At 37.2% G+C, this 23,454-nt stretch overlaps 1 protein-coding gene across 2 annotated transcripts in view; it reads right to left on the bottom strand.

Moving 5' to 3' along the window:
- Positions 1-8,193: 8,193 nt before the first annotated feature.
- Positions 8,194-23,454, bottom strand: part of LOC107741503 (uncharacterized) — a 52,182-nt gene continuing 36,921 nt past the window's right edge. For both annotated transcript variants that reach the window (XM_016554260.1, XM_016554259.1), the window contains exons 5-14: positions 19,051-19,231; positions 18,794-18,959; positions 18,370-18,469; positions 17,202-17,388; positions 15,675-15,817; positions 14,157-14,378; positions 13,999-14,062; positions 9,043-9,150; positions 8,664-8,711; positions 8,194-8,503 (exon numbers count right to left, since the gene is read on the bottom strand). In XM_016554260.1, coding sequence (XP_016409746.1) covers positions 8,367-8,503; positions 8,664-8,711; positions 9,043-9,150; positions 13,999-14,062; positions 14,157-14,378; positions 15,675-15,817; positions 17,202-17,388; positions 18,370-18,469; positions 18,794-18,959; positions 19,051-19,231 — 1,356 coding nt within the window. In that variant the 3' untranslated portion in view covers positions 8,194-8,366. The remainder of the gene's footprint in view (positions 8,504-8,663; positions 8,712-9,042; positions 9,151-13,998; positions 14,063-14,156; positions 14,379-15,674; positions 15,818-17,201; positions 17,389-18,369; positions 18,470-18,793; positions 18,960-19,050; positions 19,232-23,454) is intronic.

Below are 23,454 nucleotides of genomic sequence, written 5' to 3'. Positions count from 1 at the left end.
GAGCTGATTCGTTACACTTACAAAACTCAGAACTGAACAAAACACATTGTGAATAGAAACCTTTGATGCTCTCCAGAGCACAAACATAAATACGCATTGGAGTCTGCCATGAGGCGGCTGCCACTTACTTTCGTTGTTTTGTTTATGTTTATTTTGTTATTAAATTTACATTTTTCTTGAACTTTGTTACGTACATATAGCTACCTGGTCTCATGGCATAAACGTACCTGGGAATATGCTGGGAGATTTGAAAACTGATGCTTTTGAACGTTAGCATCGCACGTATCCAGCTTCATATCTATGGGTTTTCATTGATGGTAGATTTATTCGGTAGACATACTTGAGAGGCGAGGAGCTCCGGTTCGAATCCCGTAACCACGGTTCGACAAAACAGTTAAAATCTGCATATAAGGAAGTTGAAATAGCACAGTTGCATAAACAAATGTGTTTTTCTATCAGTTTCGCATTTGTTAACACTATCGGGTAGGTTTAGGGTTGGGTTTGGTGTAGGGAATATTTCCAACACGATAGAGCATTAACTTTTAGCGACAGTCCACGGATATTTGAATTCTGAACCGCCACAATACGTACCAGAAGCAACATAATAAAAACACAGCAATACGTACCTATATCAACGTAATAAAAACATATTGAACCCGTGTTTTAGCGCCACTCAGTGGACATTTCTCTTTGAAACTGCGGCGAAACGTGCAGTAAGGTACGTAAAAACGGTGTTGCACAAAAAGTACACAGAGGTACGTATTTTTATGAGACCAGGTTGACATATATACTGTACCTTAAATCATCCTGGCGACCCATCTCGCGACCCACCCAAGGGTCAAGACCCAGGGTTTAAAAATCCACTGACCTAGATGATCAACACTCCTTTGAGAACAACATTGCAATATTTGGATGGTCTTGTTGCTTTGCCATACAACCTTTTTTACTGTGGGATCGAAACACAAGTGTAATCATAAAGGTTCACTTTTTGACAGAAGCACTTTCACAGCATATCTGTTTTTATATTCGCTTGCGGCTGTATGCTGAAAACAGACCATGTGAAGGTTGTTTGTAGCCTGATCAGATGCATAGAAGAACATCATTATACATCACTTCAGGCTGTGAGCACTGTAATACACAATTAATACACACACTGCTGCCCACACACACTCTCAAAACATACATACGCTCACACATTCCCTAAAGGGAAGGTTATTATCTTCTCTATAGCTTTGACCTAGTTTGCTGTTCAATGTCATACACATGACAGCCAGGTGACATGTGTTTCCTTTTCCCAGGAATAGTCCAAGGGTAAAATTCCTTCTCTCCTACACTCCTTTATGTGAAATAGTTTTGGTTGAAACAGTGACATTAGCTATGTATGCATCCACATTTTTCAATTTAACTGTGGAAAATTAGAATATTGCATAAAACATCTGTGAATAAAGCACTTTTTCCATCCCATGTGTTCAAGAGAACAAAATCATCACTTCTAGTAAACTAAGAAGGCAGTCATATGGGTTTGGAATGATGTGAGAGTGAGTAAATGATGACAGAATCATCATTTTTGGGTGAACTGTCCCTTTAAGAATCAGCCATTGAAAAACTCTATTTGTTGACCTCTGATCTGAATCCTCCTCTTGGAAGTAAAGCATGAACCTTTTCAAATTAGATGAAACAATTGTCCTGAACTCCAAAGAAAATGCTTCAGTGTTCTACAAACAAGCACTGTACTTGCAGCGGATTTATGAACAAACAGGGATCTTCCAAAAGCTACAGAACAGATGTGTATATGATGCATGTCAAAGTCATAAAATAATGTTTATCAGTCACAATCCTGATTGATAGATCGAGTGACAAACTGCAGAACACTGTAGGCCAGCCATGCATGGACTTTTTGTAATGTCTGTTTTATGTTTCATATTTTCATATTCATATTCTCAGAAATTATGTAAAATAGAATTCAGTGTAATTAATGATCCATGTAATTTTATTAAACGTTTACTTGATTTTTAGGTTTATTTATCACACATAAAAAAAGATTTAAGTCATTAAGAGATAAATAAGATAGTATATAATTTATATTATATAATTATTTATATTATTATATAAATATTGTATGTTTAAAAACAATTAAAAAAACATTTCTTACTGTAATACATATATATGTATATTTCAAATATCATTATATAAAAAATTATATACCGAATACATATTTTGTCAATAATTCTCAGTTTTACTTACAAGGATTCTCCAAGACTATAATTAAAATTCCCATTATTACTAAACACGTGTTATATCACAATATTCATTATGAAAACGATTGGTGTAATAATGAAATGAGCTAACTCTACAGAGCTTTGGAAACTGTGGACACTGACAAACAGTCATTTATTCATCCACCACAGGAGGGCAGAAAAAAATCATCCACATGTCTCTGGAGTTCATCAGCAGCTTTTCGTCTCTAATTAAACAGCGTACGCTTTATAAGGGCTCTGTGATTAATATTCCCTCTCTCGCCTAAACACTGTAAATGCTGCTTTATTCCCAGAGTAAGAAAGACCTGGATTTGCTGCGGCATCATATTTCGTTTCCCTCCGCCGTCTCTTGCATGTGAAATGAAGTTCATTAATAAGAAATAATGCATTATGAATATCACAGACGCCGCACGGGGTTGATGAAAATGGGCTTTATTTGTTTCTCTGCACTCTGCTGATATATATATATGTGAAAAAGAAAAATGTTCAATTACAGAACTAAACTGAAAGGGGAAATAAGCTGCTTATGATTTATAGCCATAGCGTTTGGTTCTGTGACTGAAGTCACAGCAGTGTTTCTTCATTACGACTCTTTTGTGGACTTTCAGAAAACAAACTTTTAAAACACACATTCACTCTCTCACTTGAACCCTTCATTTGTCTATTAATAACATCCAGCAGCAGACAAATATGATCACATATGACCATTTTCTATTTTCTTAATTTCATAGTCATTTAAACACTTTCCATCACATCTTAAAGTCGGCATGAAATCAAAATGGAAAATTCTTATTTTTTTATGTAATACTGTAGTGTTTATTATAAATAATTTATCCGTGCACTTCATTATTTTTTTTTAATTCATGTGCCCTCATAATCTTTAAACGTTAACCCCCCTCAAAACGACTCATCTTCTCTTCCGGTCACGAGCTATGGTGCAAGGGCGGAGCTAGTGACGTGAGACGCTGGAATAAACAACAGGGGGAAAAGCTGAAGCTAATGCTTCACTTTATAGAAATCAATGCATTAACCAGTGCTGACGCAAGCCATGGGGGAGTACACTACCCTTAAAAATTGAAAGGATATTAGGAAATTACCACAACGTTACTCTAAGGACATTGCAAACTATTTTTTTATGAATATGACTTAACCTGATGGAGGACGCGCTCAGTCATTCAGGCAGACTCTCTCTCACGCACGTTGTTAGGCATGTTTTGTGCCGTTGATCGTCCTCGTCATCGTCTTCCTGAATAAATAAAAATTTTCTTCATGCTAGGGTGTCGGCGGTGAATCCAGTGGAGAGAAATCCCCCCACAACTAACTGCAAACTGGCATTCAGATCTGCCTCCATTTTGTTAGCAACGCCCCAACTTCCAATGATCCAATCAATTCCCGAAGGACGAAATCAAGTCCCGCCCTCTCATTTCAGATGCCGTTTCACTCGGATAGACGTCACAGTAGAGAAAAAAAGACTATGGCTACTTCCGTTTCATGCAGACTTTAATTGATTAGTAGCCTAGCCTAACATTCTGTGATGGAAATGCATTTTACGGATCAAGTTAAATAATACTTTTTTTTCACACGTTTTGCATCATCTGTCAACAGCTTGACTGGATTTTTTTTTTTTTTTTCTTGTCGATGTCATATCAAGCGCTTCAACCACTCTGTTGTCTCCTTGATAACCAAATACACGTTATTAAAAACTTTTATTAAAGGCAATTGTTTGTTGTAAAAAAAAAAAAAATGTCCAAAATATAGAATTGCTCTTGTCATAAATTCCCTGTGTCTTGTGTTGTGTCCTGTGTCTTTTATTTTGTTCTCTTGATTTCCTGCTTCCTGTGCCAGTCTTATATCTTAGCTATTGTAAGATTAGAAATGTTTATTTTTTCCTAAAAATCATGTTGTAATATATTTTGTTATATGAAGGTTGAAACTAAATATGTTTTCAATTTCAATAATACATTTCCTTGAACTTTAATGTTTAAACATATATTTTGGCTAGGATGGCTGTATGGAAATGATACTACAACTGATTTCTGAAGCACTTGGGTAAATTATTGTCGCACAAACATTGTGTAATATGCAGTAGATTATATCTTTAAGATGGATGGTGAAATAGATGTTTTGTTTTAATAAAATCAGGCCCTGGGACATGAGAGTGTCCGCAGTTGAAGAAACACATGAAGTCTCAGAGAGAGAAACTCCTGAACTCTTAATTTCTATCTGATTTCAAGTGTGAAATGTGTCTAATATCCCTGTCTGTCTTTCCTCCATGTCCACTCTCAAAACAAACTTTGCGTCTTTATCTCTGTGAGAAACAGGATTTATTTATTTATTTATAGATAGCACGTGTGATAATGTGTTTACATGATGAAGACACTCACAGCAAAAGCATCTCTGTGGGGAAACTCTTTGGCTCATTATTTTTTCAAAATGTACAGTATTTCAAGTGCAAGAAAATGCATTTCCAATCTTAAAATAGATTTGCAGTTTACTCACCTTCAGGCCATCCAAGATGTAGACGAGCTTCTTCAGTGGAAAGCTGAAACCGTGTTGATTCATAAAATGCAAGTCAATGGCTACGGTTACTTTAAGAGTCAAAAAAGCATATCAGGCGACACAAAATCAATATGCTTGGCTCCTAATTATATGTTGAGTTCTTATGAAGTGAAACGATCGGCCTATGCAAGAAACTGAACATTACATACAAAATTTTTACCTGTAATCCAGAGCCTCGGGCAACAACGTGGGAAGTACAATTATTTTCTGCAAACTGGTTCTTTCGGACAGTTCATTTCAATTAACTGATTGAAATAATCAATTTACCAGTTTGTCTGCATAATCACGCAGTGATATGATGTACACTCAATTATATTATTAAAGCACCAAATAATGATGTGAAATGTGGATGTTTAACACGTCTAAAGCACATAAAGTGAATAAACTACACTGAAAAAAATGTTTCATTCATCCAATTAAAAACATTTAGGGTAATGATTCACATCTATAATTTTTTAACTTGAGCCAATGAAAAATAAATAAGTTGCCCTAAGGGTAGTTTTCATCAGCTCAAGTGCTCAGTTCACATATGCACATATCAGCGGCTCATCGCTGTTCGTTCTGAGTTGAACTGTTTCCTCAGTTCAGTGAGTGTTCAAGGAACTGGAGTGCTGAATGACTTCAGTCATCATAGGATCAGATACACCACTATTTTGTCTCATTTCCAGTCGGAGTGACTGAATCGTCCAGCTCACTGAGTAAATTCATAGCAAATTATAATTTTTGAGTGAGAGGAATGTCCATGTGCTTTGGAACAATGCATTCTAACAATGCCAAGGTTGCAAGATAACAGAGAGGACAAGGAAAAGAAAGACAAAGACAAGTAATCTCAAATGAATTCTGTGCAACCCTAGTTTATCATGTGATCATACACGGGACAACTGAGAGAAGCTGAGAGAACTAGTGCAACCCAACCTAGTTCCAACACTGCACGATTTTAGCCCCGATTTTCACTCGCCAACATTTTTGTGGAAGTCGCCATCAAATGCCAGAAATCAGAGGCAAATCGGTGTTTGTAATGATGATTTTCCTCAGGGCCAGAAACAGCACACAGATTGGGGGTCAGAGGAGACAACAGAGTGAAGCTGGACCAAACTTTGCATGGGGCAACTTCTGCTTCTACTTCTTTGGGCAGTTATGCAATTCCCAGAACATCAATAAATAAATGGAGAAGCAATAACTGTAAAGACATAAGGAGTCAATGTTTTCATGATTTAAAGTATGTCCAACTGGAATAAAATGATTCTTCAGAATGGGTAGAACAGAAGAAATATGACTTCAGATAATGACGGTAGGTGCTTTAAATGGAAAAGTTCCAGAGAAAACCGAACATGCAGTACAAATGCTGAGTTAATATACAAATCCAGTATAAAAAATAACATACAGACACAAACAATTATATGAACATAAAGTAATACCACAGATATTGCACAAATGCTCGAGTGGCATTTTCCTGCTTTTCACATCCACCTGATGTTAAAGGAACAGTTCACAGCAGTACACTTCATATACACTTCAGCAATACACCCCAATTTAAGCTGTTGCACACTAAAAATCTTCCTCCCTGGTTTAAAAAGGATTTAAATTTGGCTCGTTTCTCAAAGCATGACTTAATTAATACTTTTATGGTGTTTTGGTCCTCTTTGAAGCTTGACAGCTCCTGGTCATTGTCTGCTTTCACTGTATGAAAAAGAGCAGCGTGAACATTGTGCTAAACATCTCCTTTTGTGATCCACAAATGAAAGAAAGTCATACAAGCTTGGAAAGATATGAGGGTTGACAACCAATGATTTTTCTGAACTAGCCCTTTCATTTTTTAACCCACTATATATATTCTCTTGCTCTTTTGTTATATAAACAGACAAATAAATGTAATCTTCTGTACAAATACATGAATGAATACACATGAAGTGTGTAATATACATTATACTGTTGTAAATTAAGCTACATCACAAGAGAGGTTTTGGCTCTGTTGGGATCATTTTCACTGGACATGTGTTTGTTTGACTTGCAATATTTAAAATCATTGGGGGAAAAGGCGAGTTCTCAAATTATGAAAACTTCAGGCCAAAATCTTAAGTTATGAATCTACATTATACTGATTTCACTGCTTAAAGCATCTACATATTATAGTCACGAACACACATAAAAAAACATCTTTAAAGTTACTTAATTACTAAAGTAATTAATAAAATATATTTTGTCACTCAATGAAGACAAAGTTACAAAATTAAAAAAAATCTTTGAAAGAAAAAAAAGAATACAAAAAAATCCATCCATATGAATCTCATGAAAACATTTTCGGTCATATTTCACCCCATAATCAAAGGAAATTTCAGAAAAATAGGTTATGTTTATATATTTAATACATTTATTTATAATATAAATTATATGAATATAAATATAGACATGTAAATATTTTTTAAATATATACTGTATGTGTGTGTATTTCTATATATACATAATAAATATACACAGAACACACACATATTATGCAAACAAAATCCTTTATTTTGGATTGACAGCACTAATATATATATATATATATATATATGAAGAGTTCAGATGCAAAAGTCTCTAAGTGCCGTCAGAAATGTTCATCTAAAATAAGCATTTTTATAAGGCTCCTAGGTTCCTGCTTAGGTTCAGTAATTTTACTCTAATGGTAATGCATAGGTCCTTTTCTTTACAATTAAAGTGAAATAACTGAACATAAATATAGGAGCCTGATAAAAATGCTCATTTTAGAAGAAAATTTCAGACGGCACTTGAACTCTTCATATATATATATAAACCTCTCTTTTTTTTTTTTTTTTACATATCAGTAATAAGAATGAGATAATTTATCTCTGCATCAGAAAATGTCACATTGCTAAAAAAGGTACTGCTTCTGTATTTCTATTGATTTGGGGGTTAAATAGGACACGTTTTGGCAGATTTCATGAGATTCAGCAACTGTTTCTAGTTATGGTCAAACAAATATAAAACAAATCTACATCCACAGAGACTCAGAGGTAGCCATTTCCCAATCTGTCCCATGTGAGACAGCCTTTTCAGTAAGAACTCTAAAACTAAAAAAGGGCTTCCTTTTATGTTCATGTCCAATAGTTTGATTTGTTGGAATATTTCATCAGGTCAGTCCACAGCCGAGTGTTTGGATATGGGGTGGTCTGACGTTTGTTCGGTCGCCTCTTTGAGCCACGTTTAGCCGCATCTGAAAGCGAACTGATGCGTCAGACCGCTGTTTGTCTGTGAAATCTTAGTTCGCCTCCATCAGAGAGGCACCGGCGCAAAAATGCGACGAATTTCCTGTTAGTTCCTGGGGGTTATGCGTTGTTTTTCCTGTCTCTGGGAGCCAAGCTTTTTCTTTTTTTGTTCTTCGTCCCCACTGACTTCCCGTAGCCGGGAAAGTGAATGGAGTATTGTGAGGTACAGGGAACGTTTCAGGATTGCTACTGCCCCTCTTTTTCTCTCGCTCGGGATGATGGGACACGTGGAGCGAGATGGCTTCAAGAGGGAGAGAGCGTTAGGAGCAGAGGGGCGATGGCATTATGCCATGCTGCTGGTGGGTGTGCTCTGGGTGCTGCCAATGCTGGCGTTGGCGCTGCTGTTCTCGGAGGGAGATGGGTGGGTGGGCACTGGCTGCCGTTTGGTCAAACCACATGGGCATCCGGATATAGAGAGGACTGGACAAAAGACACAGGGAATATTGAGTGAAATAAACAAAAACAGATTTCCACGGCAACTATCGAGTGAGGCGATCATACCGTGAAAAGGAAATGCGACAGGAAAGGAGTAGAGGATGTGTGCTGAGGAAAAGATTGACTCGTTTAGAGTTCAGTTTACCTGAGAGCTCGGCCGCCGTTGATCTCATTCCCAGAGCCACAGCATGCCCTGAAACACATGCACACATGAGATCAGGACGTTATCATTGATTATAAACTCATAAATGGATCACTTATATTCAGAACATGTTGAAAAGTCCCTTCAAGACAAGAACAGCTCATCAGTCTGGAGGTACTGCGGCAGCGGCCTTACTTAACTGCTTCATCTTATTTCTAGTTGGAAATCATCGCGAGGCTTGTTAGAGCTGCTCTCTCCACCTCTTCCCTCATAAGCTAAAGAAGCAGAGAAAACTCTACCAAATACATCTTCTCACGCTTGAGTATTTAAATAAGTCATAAGCTCTGCTAAACATAACTCATTCCAAATGCCTGTAACTCACCTGTTCGTATCTTAATGAACCATAAAGCACCGGTGAGGAGAACTCCAATCAGAAATCCTCCGAATGCGATTCCCAGAACAGCCGAGAGTCCGAACTCAAAACACGGATCTGAAACAGAGCAAATATTCAGTTCAGAAGTCACTGCTTTCCCTCATTCAGTGAAAGACAATTGTTAACATGCCTTTGTAAAGTGATTTTCCCCATGGTTCAGTTGAAAGTGATAACTAGGTCAGAACGCAGCAGTAAGAAATTGGGGGCTCGTCCGGGATTTGAACTCAGGACCTCTCGCAGCCCAAAGCGAGAATTACACCCCCAGACTTAGCTCTACTTAATTTCCACATCAGTGTTCTATAGGCACAGTATGCCAGTTAGCATTAGATGACATCAGTGTCGAGGAAGGTATTGTGAATCTGTAGTTTGTCAAGATACAAGCTAGTCATTACATAGAGTAGAAATTACTCTGAAAGAAGCTACCTTAAAAGTAGCTAGATACACTAAAAGCTTCTAGCTAACTACAAGTAAGTTACTGAGACCATCAAGTTAAGTCAGTTGTATTAATATAGTGCTTTTCACAATACACACTTTACGGAAAACCATGTCCTAGAGCAGTGCTCCTTAACTCCAGTCTTGATTGGCCAGTGTTCTGCAGACTGTAGTTCCAATCCCAATTTAACCCACCAAGGTTTCTGTAATTTGCAAGCAACTCTGAACACCTTTATTAGCTTGTTTGGGTGTGTTTGGTTAAGGTTAGAGTTAAACTCCAGCACTGGAGACACTGACCCTCCAGCACTGGAGTTGAAGAGCCCAGGTTTACAGTATACCTCAAGGCTGTCAAAATACTTTAACACATGCAGTTAATTAAATATGTTTATTAATATAAATTTTATAAACATTTTAACATTACATTCTATTGCAAAATTGATCAGAACATTCTGAGCAGATCAGAGCTGCACACACTGAAGATTAGTCATTCACATGTTTCTCAGCAAAAGACATTTGTTACTGATCATTTATTTATAAATCAAACCCTTATAGGATGCTTAAAATTAAAGTGTTCTTATTATGGTGAAATCTTTATTTCATCTTAGCTCAACCAGTGAAATATATTCTGCAAGAGGGATGAAAGAGATTCCTGTGCTATCATAAAATATTACACAACTAAAAAGTCAATTACACATTCAACTTTTCTTTGTAAAATAAGTATTATATAAATTTTGTTCCCACAAAAAAAGTAAGAGAAAAGGGAAAGAAAATGTAAAATGTTACAGAGATAAACTATTTTCCTTTTTTCTTCACTTTGAGCATTTGATTGTTGCCTTGTTTATTTGGTTGTGAAGCTAATGTAGTGTATTGGGGGGGGTGCTTCACTGTCAGAAAGAAAATCTTTTCAACACCTTGTCACTACAGCAATACTCTCTGTACTCTAACTAGCATCCTAAAAGGTGCATGTTAGTACCTTTAGGTGTCTTTACACAGACCGTTTAATGCTGCTCAGAGCTGGCACAAATGTATTTACAGTACACAGCAACTGTACCTTTATATATAAAATACTTTGATACTAGGGGCTGAGCTGGGTCAGAGCATGCAGTTTAGCCTGGCTTTTATGCAGCATTGAGTGTTTACACAGAATTTTGAGCAGTCTTAACTTGGCTGTGTAAAGACACATTTAGGGCCAATTTTACTAAACAGGGCAAATTAGCGTGAAAGCGCAATTCCAAAACAGCACCGATGGGCATGGAAATTTCTGCAGGAGATTTACTAATAACGCGCAAATTAAAGAACACAGCCGCAACATCTCATTTACATATCGACCAACGCAATATACCAAGTGCAGTGCAAATTAGCGTAGTCGCAAATAAAGAATAAAGAAGCCACAATACATTGAAAAGAACCGAAGGCCAAAATATGAAGGGTTGCAAGAAGTTTTGATAGATCTGGTATTGTGTGACTCCTAGTTGAGAGTTCCAAGTCGTCTTTTATTTCCTGAAGCAAATTAAAAATAACATGGCTTGGCAAATAATATGTTCAGATAATGTGTTCTTCTGGCATTCCAAATAAATTAATACATGTGGAAAAAAATCCTCTCCCTTCTACCACGTGCTCTCTGTTCTCTGCTGTGCCTCCTCTAGCAACAATAATTGCAGGCATTTCAAGCGCAAAATAGTTTAAGACATGCTTTTTTGGGGCGTTAAATAATGGCGCAAATACCAGTAATTTGACAAGCACAAACGTTAGTAAATCTCGTTGCGTGATTCATTTTAATACTCTCCTCCCGTAAATTTTATGTCTGAAACGGAAACTCCTACAAATTCATATTCAATATGCTCGGGCGCAAAAATGTCCATGCCTTTTCAGCACTAATTCTTCACTGCGAATCTTTGGTAAAACCTGACAGTACTATTTTAACGCCAAAAGACGGTTTGCACTGGTGCAAGCTGTTAGTAAAACTGGCCCCTAGAGTAGAAATATATTCCCTTAAGGTACTACTATAAACCTTTTGAGGGCAAATGAAGTATAAAAGTTGCCCTTTTATGGAACTGCATTCGTTTGCATACATCTAAACTACTGTCACACTACTGACAAATGTAGTAGCATCACTACTTAGTTACTCGCCAACACTGGATGAAATCAAGAGCATAACTTCTCAAAGGTTATTTAACAGAAAGCTCAGGTTGCTCATGTCAAAAGTGGAGCAAACACAGACACAGCAGCGGTCCTCAAGTGCATCAGTGGGCCAAGCGTGTCTGCGAGTGGGTCAAAGGCTCATCATTTGTCTCCTGTGGCATCCACTCTGCATCCTCTCTGTTTACATCTCCACTATATGACCTCGATGTCCCGGTGTTCATATATGCCGCTCTACACACACGCTCTCATCTTCCTCTCCATGACAATGACGGGAAGCAGGAAGGTCAATAGCAGCTGCTTGTTTTTGCTCAAGTTGTGCGTGTCTGTGTAATCGCACGATTTGATAGCGAGGTGCTTGCTAAAGGCCGAGCACCTTTGCAAAGAAATGTGTGTTTACCAAAAACACCTCGGCTGCTCAAATAATGGTTCCCAAGAGGCTTGAGGAACGTTTGGTTTGACGAACACAGGTCTGTTTTATGTCCATTTTTATTTGCTTTCTTCTCCAAGTCAGCAGCAGAGCTTCCACCAAATATCGGCTTTTATTTGTGTGTTTGGTCAGAAAGTCTGAGCTGAGCAAACAGAGGCAGATAACAGCCAAGCAGGTGGTCAGGAGGGGATGAACTTCGGCCCCTCAAACAGGAAGGACAGCCCGAGGGCCCGCATCCTTCAAAACACAGGCTAATCCTAACAGATCCTATGACCTGTTTTCTACTTAGAGTTTTCAAACTGACCGTGTCTCAATGCTGATCTCTGGACTTTCAGAGATGCCCTGCAGGAAAAACACCTCCAAAGAAAAGTCAACATCAAGAATCACACCAAACTGCAGAAACCTTGTCTACTGTCCCAAATGGACAACAGTGGAGGAAAAAAACAACATGGATGGAGACTGATCGAAGCACGTAGCGTCCTGCAGAAACATGACCCCGTGTCAGTGTTTGTGCGGAGTGCAGTAGGCATTTGCTGGGGCCGGCAGCGAGGAATGCAAGAGTTTGTTCTTGACTCATCTTCCCGGGGACAGTCTTCACTTTTAAAGAACTACATCTTCCCTTCTTTGTGTGCGGCTGACAATGGAGACCCATGCCCCGTGTTCGGAAAGGCCAAGCATACCAGACCTCGGACACAATAAATCATTATTTCTGATTGCGGCCACAAGGTCAGCGAGCAGGCCTTCCTATAAACACCCCCTTCCCGTCGTCCTCGTCCTCATATCCTGACCTCATCTACATGACGACTGATGACGTCAGCCGGAGATTGGGGGGCGACACCGGCTCCAGCTCCACCAGAATAGCACAAATTTTGCAGAGGCGAAATGGGAGTAGTTTGAATCTGGGACAATAGCGTGTCGTCCCATTGTTGTGCTCTGAAATGAACACTGCTGAATGGTGTTTCGAATGGGAGGATTTATTTCCTGTGTGTTTCCAAATTAGGACTCAAATGTTATCCAGCATCACAGAGTTCAAGCTTAAGGGTATCACAAGTTTCCTGAATATCTGAGATATCAATTTGTGGCAGCTGACGCACACAGATGACCCAACGAGATAAATGTTTCTGGACATTTCATCCACGTTTGTAAATTTATAATTGCCATTTTACACAGTTTTTGGGAGCACCCAGGGGAAACCCATACCAGCTTTATGAAAGTGTGTTAAGGATGTTCTACATTTTGAATGGTTTATTGCTGTAATTAGCACAATAAGCAATGATTATCTGGACAATACTTGAGCATTTTATTATTTTCATTATTGTTATTGTCATTATTGTCATTGGCTGATAGTTGCTTTTAGACTATTTTGAGTGATGATTAGATACAAATTTCATATCAGTTAATACGTTTCAGAAATTCTGTAGACAGCTCATTGTGTGTCCATTTAGTGGTTGACTGATATGGATTTTTTTGATTGCAGATGTTGATATAAAACTGATATGATATCACAGTATTTGATAGTAAGTAACATACTGCAGTGACATTTTTATTTTTACTAAATTAAAAATAATTCGTTGATAGGCAATAAACAGATTTATTCTTTAGATAGAGATTTCTTGATTAAGAAGTTGTAGTTGAAAAAAAAGGATGTCAAAATAAAAGTCTGACACATCAGCCAAACAGAATAAAAATATCAGCTGATGCCAATAATTAAAAAAATAACAAATATCTGGCAACCACTAGTTACTATGTAACCACTACACTTACTATGTCAGCATTGTATCGGCCATCAGCCACTCTGCTCTGTAGTTTTTGGCATTGTCAACCCCATATCGATTGAACACTTTCAAATGGACATTTAGTATGATCTTTCTTGCTGCACTGAGATGAAATTAGCTTGTACTCACTTTGGTTTGAGATATATGGCTTGACCTGCAAGCTCCTCTTGACTTGTGTTTCGTTTGTACAAAACTAAAATCACAAAAGAAACCAACAAGAGATGATTGTGTAATATGGGCTTTGCAAAGAGTGTTTTACACTGTCTGAAAAACAGAACTCCAATAACCTTTTTACTGTCATAACAAAGTTTAACTGCACATTCGAGGTCCCACGAGCTGGACGGCAGGTCCTGAAGCATCTCGAAGGAGAAGCTGAGTCTCTTAGGACAGTCCTCGATGTAGCATGCCTCCTCTTTGAACGGCATTTTCCTCACCACTGGCATGGAGCGAACCCAACAGCTGCTGACCTTAATGCTTAAGGAAAACTCTCCGTAGCTCTCACTTGAGATCTGGTATAGAGAAAGAATAAATGTTTTAACAAATTGAGGTGTTTGCATTGGTGTTTGTATTTGTATTGTTGCATTTGTATATCAGAACCTCAATCATTTTCTATGGTGTTTGCCATGATACCCGGGTATACAGAGTGCTTCAGCACAATAAAGACCATTTAATGCAGGGATGGGATTTTTTTGTAATTCAGTATTTCTGAAGTATGTATGAGCCACATGAATTGTGTAAATATAAGGTTATCTGGACAATATTTGAGCATTTGATATTATTGTCATTGGTTGATAGCTGTTTTTAGACTATTTTGAGTGAATATGATTAGAAATAAATTTCCTAATAATTAATATGTTTCAGAAATTCTGTGGACAGCTCATTTTATGCCATTATGTGGCCATTTAGTCGTTGACTTATATGTTTTTTTTTGGTTGCAGATGTTGATATAAAGCTGACATACATGATATCACCGTATTTAGTTTAAAGATAGTAAGTAATATGCTGCAGTGATTTTTTTTTATTTTATTTTTTTATTAAATTAGAAATAAATCATATGGAAAGACCTTGATAGGCAATAAACAGATTTATACTTTTGAAAGCACTTTTGAAGTTATTTAAAAAAGGATGTCAAAATAAAAGTCACTCATCAGCCAAACAGAAGTATGATTTCATTAAAGGGTTAGTTCACCCAAAAATTACAATTCTGTCATTAATTACTCCAATACCGTAAGAACTCCGTTCATCTTCGGAACACAAATTAAGATATTTTTGATGCATTCTGACAGCTCTCTAACCCTCCCATAGACAGCAAGGGTCCTTACACGATCAACGTCCAGACACGTAGCAAGAAGATCGGTAAAATAACCCATGTGACATCAGGGGTTCAACCGTAATATTACGAAGCTACGAGAATACTTTTTGTGCGCAAAAGAAAAAAAATAACAACTTTATTCAACAATTTGTCTCCTCTGTGTCACCCTGGTGCCATTTTGCTCTCAGATTCCATCAAAAATATCTTAATTTGTGTTCTGAAGATGAACAGAGGTCTTATGGGTTTGGAACGACATGAGGGTAAGTAATTAATGACAGAATTTTCATTTTTGGGTGAACTATCCCTTTAATGATTTCATCTCTGCAAACGCTGTGAGCATGGGTTATGTAAATCTGAAAACTATTATAAACTATTATTTTGTTTGTAACTGATCACATGCCTGTTACTGAAAGCTGCAAATATGGGTCATGCAGAAATCTCCACAGAATAATTACAATAAATGTAGACTATATTAGCCCTGAGAATCATATACCTCCGCATAGACCCTCTTGTCACTCTGAACTTTACTGCTGGGATCTAGAGGCAACCTGTAGTCTGGAGATGAGAACAGCTGCATCTGAAGAGGAACCGAAGAAGAACTGGGTGCTGGTGTGGTGTGCTCCACTTCTGCTGATACTACAGGTGAAGCAACAGGACAGCAGACAAACAGTCTCAATAATACATTTAATAAAGGTTTACAACTCTCGCAACAGAATTGCAACACCTTTCCATAATTGAAAAGCAATGATTCTGCAGCTTGAGGCTACAAGCGACGTAAACTCATTTTCATGGAATCAGTGCACATCAGGAACACCTGAGCGGCATGTGTGTGTCTGCCGGGTCTTATAGACGACGGGAACAAATCAACGAGCATATGTGACCCTGGACCACAAAACCAGTCATAAGGGTCAATTTTATGAAATTGAGATTTATACATCATCTGAAAGCTGAATAAATAAGCTTTCCATTGATGTTTGTTAGGATAGGACAATATTTGGCCGAGATACAACTATTTGAAAATCTGGAGTCTGACGGTGCAAAAAAATCTAAATACTGAGAAAATCGCCTTTAAAGTTGTCCAAATGAAGTTCTTAGCAATTCATATTACTAATCAAAATTTTAATATTTGGCCAAGATATAACTATTTGAAAATCTGGAATCTGAGGGTGCAAAAAAATCTAAATATTGAGAAAATCATCTTTAAAGTTGTCCAAATTAAGTTCTTAGCAATGCATATTACTAATCAAAAATTACGTTTTGATATATTTATGGTAGGAAATTTACAAAATATCTTCATGGAACATGATCTTTACTTAATATCCTAATGATTTTTGGCATAAAAGAAAAATGTATAATTTTGACCCATACAATGTTTTTTTGGCTATTGCTAAAAATATACCCAAGCGACTTAAGACTGGTTTTGTGGTCCAGGGTCACAAATGTTTTCATGCATGTTAATAAGAATTCAACAGATTGACCCTAAACGCTTTTGAGCATTTGAGCATCCCATGAGGAAACTCAGGCACTGGTTTTACTGGAAGAGCAGAGAATCCTCATGAAAGAAGAACCTCAAATGAGATTACATATGTAACATCTCAGCTGTTTTTCTTAGATAGAAATGAGATTAAACAGAGAGCAAAATGGAGGCTTTTACTTTAGTTACTTTGCCTTTGCTTTTCTCCTGAGAAAAAGACTCAAAATGAACTCTGACATTCCCAGATCAAATGAGCTGCCCTACACATTAATTTCATAGCTCTATACTGCATGAAAACAATCAACTCGCTTGTGTCTGTTTTGATTTATTCTAAAAAAAAAAAAAAAAAGTTGATAATAAAATGAAACACTGGGAAAAAAGTCCTTTATATGATGATTTCTGGTATTTTGATGAACAAATGGGTCTGTCTGTCTTCATGTAGAGCTGAGCAGTAAAATCAGCCTAGAACTACACAATGAGGCCTGATTCCTGACCAAACCTAATGTCCAGGCTAATGAGAGAGAAAGAAGATCCACAGCACATTACCTGAGGAGCTCGTGCTGTCCCTGATCCAAAGCTGGATGTGTGACATGTTCAGACGGATCTCAGAGTAGCTGGTGATGGAGGTGCTGTTGTAGTATAACAACACCTTCTGCCTGATTTCTCTAGGGTCATCAGAGATCGTCCTCCTCGGAGGCAAACTCAATCCATTTAAGATTATACGATTGTTCGCCTGTAAAAGAGAAACGTAAATACCTAGTCATACAGAATGCTTGTTATTTAATTTGTTAGGTCCCGGTAAAAAGCAATTATTTTTGATGATGATTTAAGGTCGTGAAAATGTGGAAGCTTATTTACGCAATGGAATAAAAATATAAAGTCATTATCTCTCAATTCTTACGTTTTTCTAGAAATTGTGAGTTTATATGCACAACTCAGAATTATGAGAAAAAAGTCAGAATTGTGAGATGTAAACTCATAATTGTGAGCTCTACATTCACAATTCAGACTTTTTTTCTTTACTTTGATTGAAAGTTAGTACTTTTGAGATGTAAATTCAGAATCCTGACAAAAAAATAAATAAAAATAATCTGAATGACACAGTTTGGATCTTTTTTCCTCAGAATTGTGAGTTTATGTCTCGCAATTACAAGTTGCAAAGAAAATAAGTCAGAATGCCTAGATGCAAACTCATAATTGCAGGCTAGTTTGGAACTCAAAATTATGAGTTATTAATTGCAAGATGTAAAAAAGCCAGAGTTGCAAGATATAAACTCGTAATTGTGGGTTATAAACTGACAATTAAACTGATAAACTGACTTTATTAACGTGTAATTGCAAGTTATAAATTCACAGTTTGGATCTTTTTTCACGATTTGGAAAAAAATTGGAAATAAATGAACTTTTCCACAACATTCTAATTTATTGAGATGCACCTGTATTAATTGCAATATGTAAACAGAAGAACGTTTTCAGAATTGTGAGATGTAAAAGTCAGAATTGCATTATGTAACTTGCAAATGTGAGTTATGTAAAGTTATTGTTGCGAGTTAACTTGCACTATGGATTTTCTCACTTATGACTTGTGACTTATGATATGAAAAGTCAGAATACACTATGGATTGCAATAACAAGAAAAACAAATGTTAGATAAAAAGTCCCTTTTTATATTTGTATTCTGTGGTGGAAATAAGCTTCCACATGCAATTCTCACCAGCAATTGGATACCGTTAGTGTCGCCGATGGTCCACTCAGTGCCTGCTGGACCTCTCAGGACCACTTTAGACATGGATGGTAAATGCAAAGAAACAGTCCTGAAAAGAAAAAAAAACACATTAATGCAATGTTGATACATGACCAGAGTTAAAAAATGGGGTGATCACATTTCAACCTTAAACTTCAGACAGAAGAGATTTAGTAGAAGATGTGAGGGAAGCAATGACAACAGAGGAGAGATAAAACTAAACCATCTTTAAAAACAAACAAATGAAACCTCAACTTCAATTCTGTGCTGTACAGATAATGAGTAAAGAAGCCAGAAGAAGTGAAGCACTGTCCCAGTCAGAGTAGAAGCTGCATTTTGGACCAATCATGGAAATAAATAATTTCCGTATCCCATTTCTACTGGTGCCATTTACCGTATTTTGACGCCATCAGGAATATTGATCACGTGCAGTGGTTCCCCAGAATGCTTTGTGTAACATGATTTGAGCTCATCGGATGGAGGTGTCAGCTTCAGATCAATGAACTGTTTATCTGCTGGTGTTTCCGGTTGCAGGTCACACGTTGATGGTCGCTGTGCACCTGAAAGAGTTCAGCGTTTCACAAATGACCAGATCACTGATAATGCACGCATCTTAAGAGGCGACTACACCGATGCAGAGCGTGATCTTACCTTTCATCCCGGTGAAAGTTATGGTCATGGGATCTCGTGCTGTGGTGAAGGACGTCACTCCACCAAACGTCTCTGCTGCCCATTCCAGAACTTCAGAATCGCTGTCTGCGAACGGGGCAACGTGTGTTTGTGGACGTCCTCCAACTGGCTGGAAAAAAATTATTGAAGTCCCTTTTGTTACCTGTAAGATGGATGGAAATGAGTTTGATTTTAGGATAAGATACAATATAAAAGCAGGTCAGGAGAATCAACTTCAGTCTCCACATGCAGGCCTGGAACTAGAAGGACAGTTCTGTTTGCGGACAACTCAGAAAACAACACTACATGCAAATAATCAAATGATTCCTTGATGTAAAATCTTTCATAGCAATATCTGCACTGCTGTTTACAGCCTGTTATTTACAGTCAGGCAGTTTCTCGCAGAGATCCTAGATGGCAGTGTCTGACTTTTGACAGCCTTCCCCTGAAGTTCATCTACTGTTTATTACAGTAAAGTGTAAAGAAAAATTACACAATCCCATACTACTGGTGAAAGATTTTCAAAATATATCAAAGAAGTCTCTTCTGCTCATCAAGGCTGCATTTTTTGATGAAAAATACAGAAAAAAAAACATTAATATTATGGAATATTATTACAATTATCAATTCTGATTTGCTGCTCAAGAAACATTTCTGAATAATATCAATGTTGAAATCAGTTGTGTAACTACCATTCAAATATTTGGGGTCTATTTTTTTTTCTTTTTTTCTTTTTTTAAATGAAAGAAAGTAATACTTTTATTCATCAAGGTTGCATCAAATTAATCAAAAGTGACAGTAAAGACATTTATAAGGTTACAAAAGATTTCTGTTTCAAATAAGTGCTGTTCTTTTTAACTTTCTATTCATCAATGAATCCTGAAAAATAAAATGTATCACAGTTTCCACAAAAACATTCGGTAGCACAACTGCTTTCAACATAGATAGCATTTAGAAATGTTTCTTAAGTGGCAAATCAGCATAATTAGAATGATTCCTGAAGGATCATGTGACACTGAAGACTGTAATAATGCTGAATTCAGCTTTGATCACAGCAATAAATTACATTTTACCATATATTTACACAGAAAACTTATTTTTTTATTTAAAAAAATTTTACTCTATTTTTTATCAAATAAATACACTCCTGGTGAGCAGAAGACACTTCTTTCAAAAACATAAACCATCTTAATTATTCTAAACTTTTGACTGCTATGTGTGTGTGTGTGTGTGTGTGTGTGTGTGTGTGTGTGCAGCATAAGCACAGCATAATAAATGCACAGTACAGCAAAACAATGGAATAAGAATAGCTGATATGGAAATCAGAATATAAACAAACACACATATACATGATACAAAGGCAACAACCTTGCAATATTTATGAAGCATGATTTATAGCCAGAGCTCTATATTATGCAGACACAAATTCTAGGACAGTCGTACCTTAACCATTGCTCACAGCTTTTCAAATCGTCACTTAATTATGATGAACCTTCCGTGCAAAGAAAAAGGTCACCTTCAAAGTGTGTAGATAAGGCTGAGCGTTGATCAAAATATCATATCAGGCTATGAGTGATTTTATATCATCAGTTATTTTAATGGAAATTCAAGCTTTATATAGCAACTAAAATGTGGTAATGGGTCTTTTTGATGACAAGTCTGGCATCAGTGCAAAAACAGCTTCAGTAAAACCTGCAGTTTTTGCCTTCTTTTGGACTTATTATTGTAGACAGGAAAGAAACATACAAGCTACCTCGATTTATGTCAGAAATGAAAGTTCTCAATATACACCATCTTTACAGTCATGCTGCTGGTCTGAATATCATGTGACTACGTGCAGCCCAATCAGAATAAAGTTACTGCAAGTGTGACATCACTCAGTTATAAAATTCTGCATTCTGATTGGTTGAGCCACATTCCCAGCCAGTGTGAAATAGTCAATACACTCAAAATTGATCGTATTCAAGTCAGCAAAACTATGCAGTATTTACAATGTGCAACATACTGTACAAATGACCGTCTCTGTGTTTATGAAGCGGGAGGGAGTCAGTTGACTTTACTGAAGCGAGACCTCTGGCTGATTGGACTTTTTCATGTGTATTGGAGGGAAATACAGAGACAGGAAGGCATGTAGACAGGAGCTCATCTGAAGCACAATAAGGCGTCTGTAGATTGATGGTCATTTGTCTTGGATGAGTGATGTGAGGCATCAAAACCGCAGGAAGCAGCTTGACCGCGAGCAACCATTGAAACAAACAGAAACGTGTGATGTGATGATGAATCTCCAGAACAGACCATCAGGTCACACTTCACCCACAAATCAATAGAAAAAAATAAGAAACAATGTTCTGCATATTTGCACCCTAAGCAAATTTTTCAGTCACATGACATTTACGGAGAAATGGAGAACAATAACATGCAATGATTTGTCTCCATCAAAAGAACTTCTCTCACGCTGCAGATACATACAGTGGGTACGGAAAGTATTCAGACCCCCTTAAATTTTTCACTCTTTGTTATATTGCAGCCATTTGCTAAAATCATTTAAGTTAATTTTTTTTCCTCATTAATGTACACACAGCACACCATATTGACAGAAAAACACAGAATTGTTGACATCTTTGCAGATTTATTAAAAAAGAAAAACTGAAATATAACATGGTCCTAAGTATTCAGACCCTCTGCTCAGTATTTAGTAGAAGCACCCTCTTGATCTAATACAGCCATGAGTCTTTTTGGGAAAGATGCAACAAGTTTTTCACAACTGGATTTGGGGATCCTCTGCCATTCCTCCTTGCAGATCCTCTCCAGTTCTGTCAGGTTGGACGGTAAACGTTGGTGGACAGCCATTTTTAGGTCTCTCCAGAGATGCTCAATTGGGTTTAAGTCAGGGCTCTGGCTGGGCCATTCAAGAACAATCACAGAGTTGTTGTGAAGCCACTCCTTCGTTATTTTAGCACTGGCGAGTAAACAAAAAAAATTACTAGCCAATGGCGATTCAATTGCCAAGGTGTCCGTAGAGGGTTGCAAGGATACATTAAATTGCTCAAAAGTGACAGTAAGAACATTTATAATGTTACAAAAGATTTATATTTCAAATAAATGCTGTTCTTTTGAACTTTCTATTTATCTGTGAATCCTGAAAAATATCATGTATATGTATAATGCAACTGTTTTCAACATTGATAATAACCAGAAATGTTTCTTGAGCAGCAAATCAGCACATTAGAATATTTCTGAAGGATCATGTGACACTGAAGTAATTTCATTTCTGGGCACAATCTGTCAGAATTTTTGCTTTGGTTGTCAAATGTTACAAGAAAATACAGTAGTATTTTTTGTGGTACATGAATAACAAAAGCGATAAATGATGACAGTATTCAGTGTATAATGAATGTGATACTGATTCTACTGGAAAGGCATTTGTTCTTAAAGTGATAGTGCTTAAACAGGCACGTGCACACATAGACATCAAAGGGGGCTTGAGCACTTGCCCTTTTTCTTCCTCGAGAGGAGTTTTTTTTTTTTAATAAATGAATATATGTATGTGTGCGTGTGTGTGTTTCTGTTTGCGCACAACTTTCCTTGTCAAACAAATAAAAAATCTAAATATCAGGTCGAGACTCGGGAAATGTTGAGACTCTGTGGAGTTCCAATGCCTTTCTCACCTCTGCGTCTCTGCGCAGCACAGCCGTGTAGCACTCATTGATCAACTGCACATCACATCACAGACAGGCAGAGAGCCGCAGAAGTGAAGCCCTCCCTCCCTTTCCAGTTGTGTTTGTCTTGGTGTGGAGGTGAGTGGTGATGAACAAAAGACTAAGCTACCTGTGCCTCGGATTTACAGCTAATTATCCAAAAGGCAAAAGGTAAATATAGTTCATTTCTCTTGCTAACATCAATGACTCATGAGAGAGCTACCATGTAAGTTAGCTAAAGTTTAAAGATTCAGTTTATTAAAATGCATTTAGAATGATAACAAAATTCATGATAGGGGGGCAGAAATGTATATATTTATATCATTTCATATAGTTAATCAGAATCATGCGAAGACTGACGTTTTTTCCACCAAAAAGCAGCGTGATTACAAATGTGCATAGGCAGAAATTCCGGGGGGTCGGGGGGACAGGACCCCCCCATCTGAGGGTTGCCCCCCCCCTAAAAATATGATTAAAAACCACGCTGTGTGTTATAAATAACAATGTTTTATACTTTAAATAATTGTGTAAGTAGTAAAACAACACAAACGAGGCAAAAATGCGTTTTAAGTTTAGAAACATTTTGAGTCTCCCCCTCCCTTGTCTCACAGTGCTTTGGTCCAAATGCCTGCTTTCGTCTTTTACATCACCTACACACACACAAGTCCGGTGAGAGAGAACAAAGTCA

The sequence above is a fragment of the Sinocyclocheilus rhinocerous genome, unplaced genomic scaffold (assembly GCF_001515625.1).
Source record: "Sinocyclocheilus rhinocerous isolate Xijiao unplaced genomic scaffold, SAMN03320098_v1.1 scaffold134, whole genome shotgun sequence".
NCBI lineage: Eukaryota > Metazoa > Chordata > Actinopteri > Cypriniformes > Cyprinidae > Sinocyclocheilus > Sinocyclocheilus rhinocerous.
The sequence above is the reverse complement of the archived record's forward strand: the minus strand, read 5'-3'. Positions and strand labels throughout refer to the sequence as shown.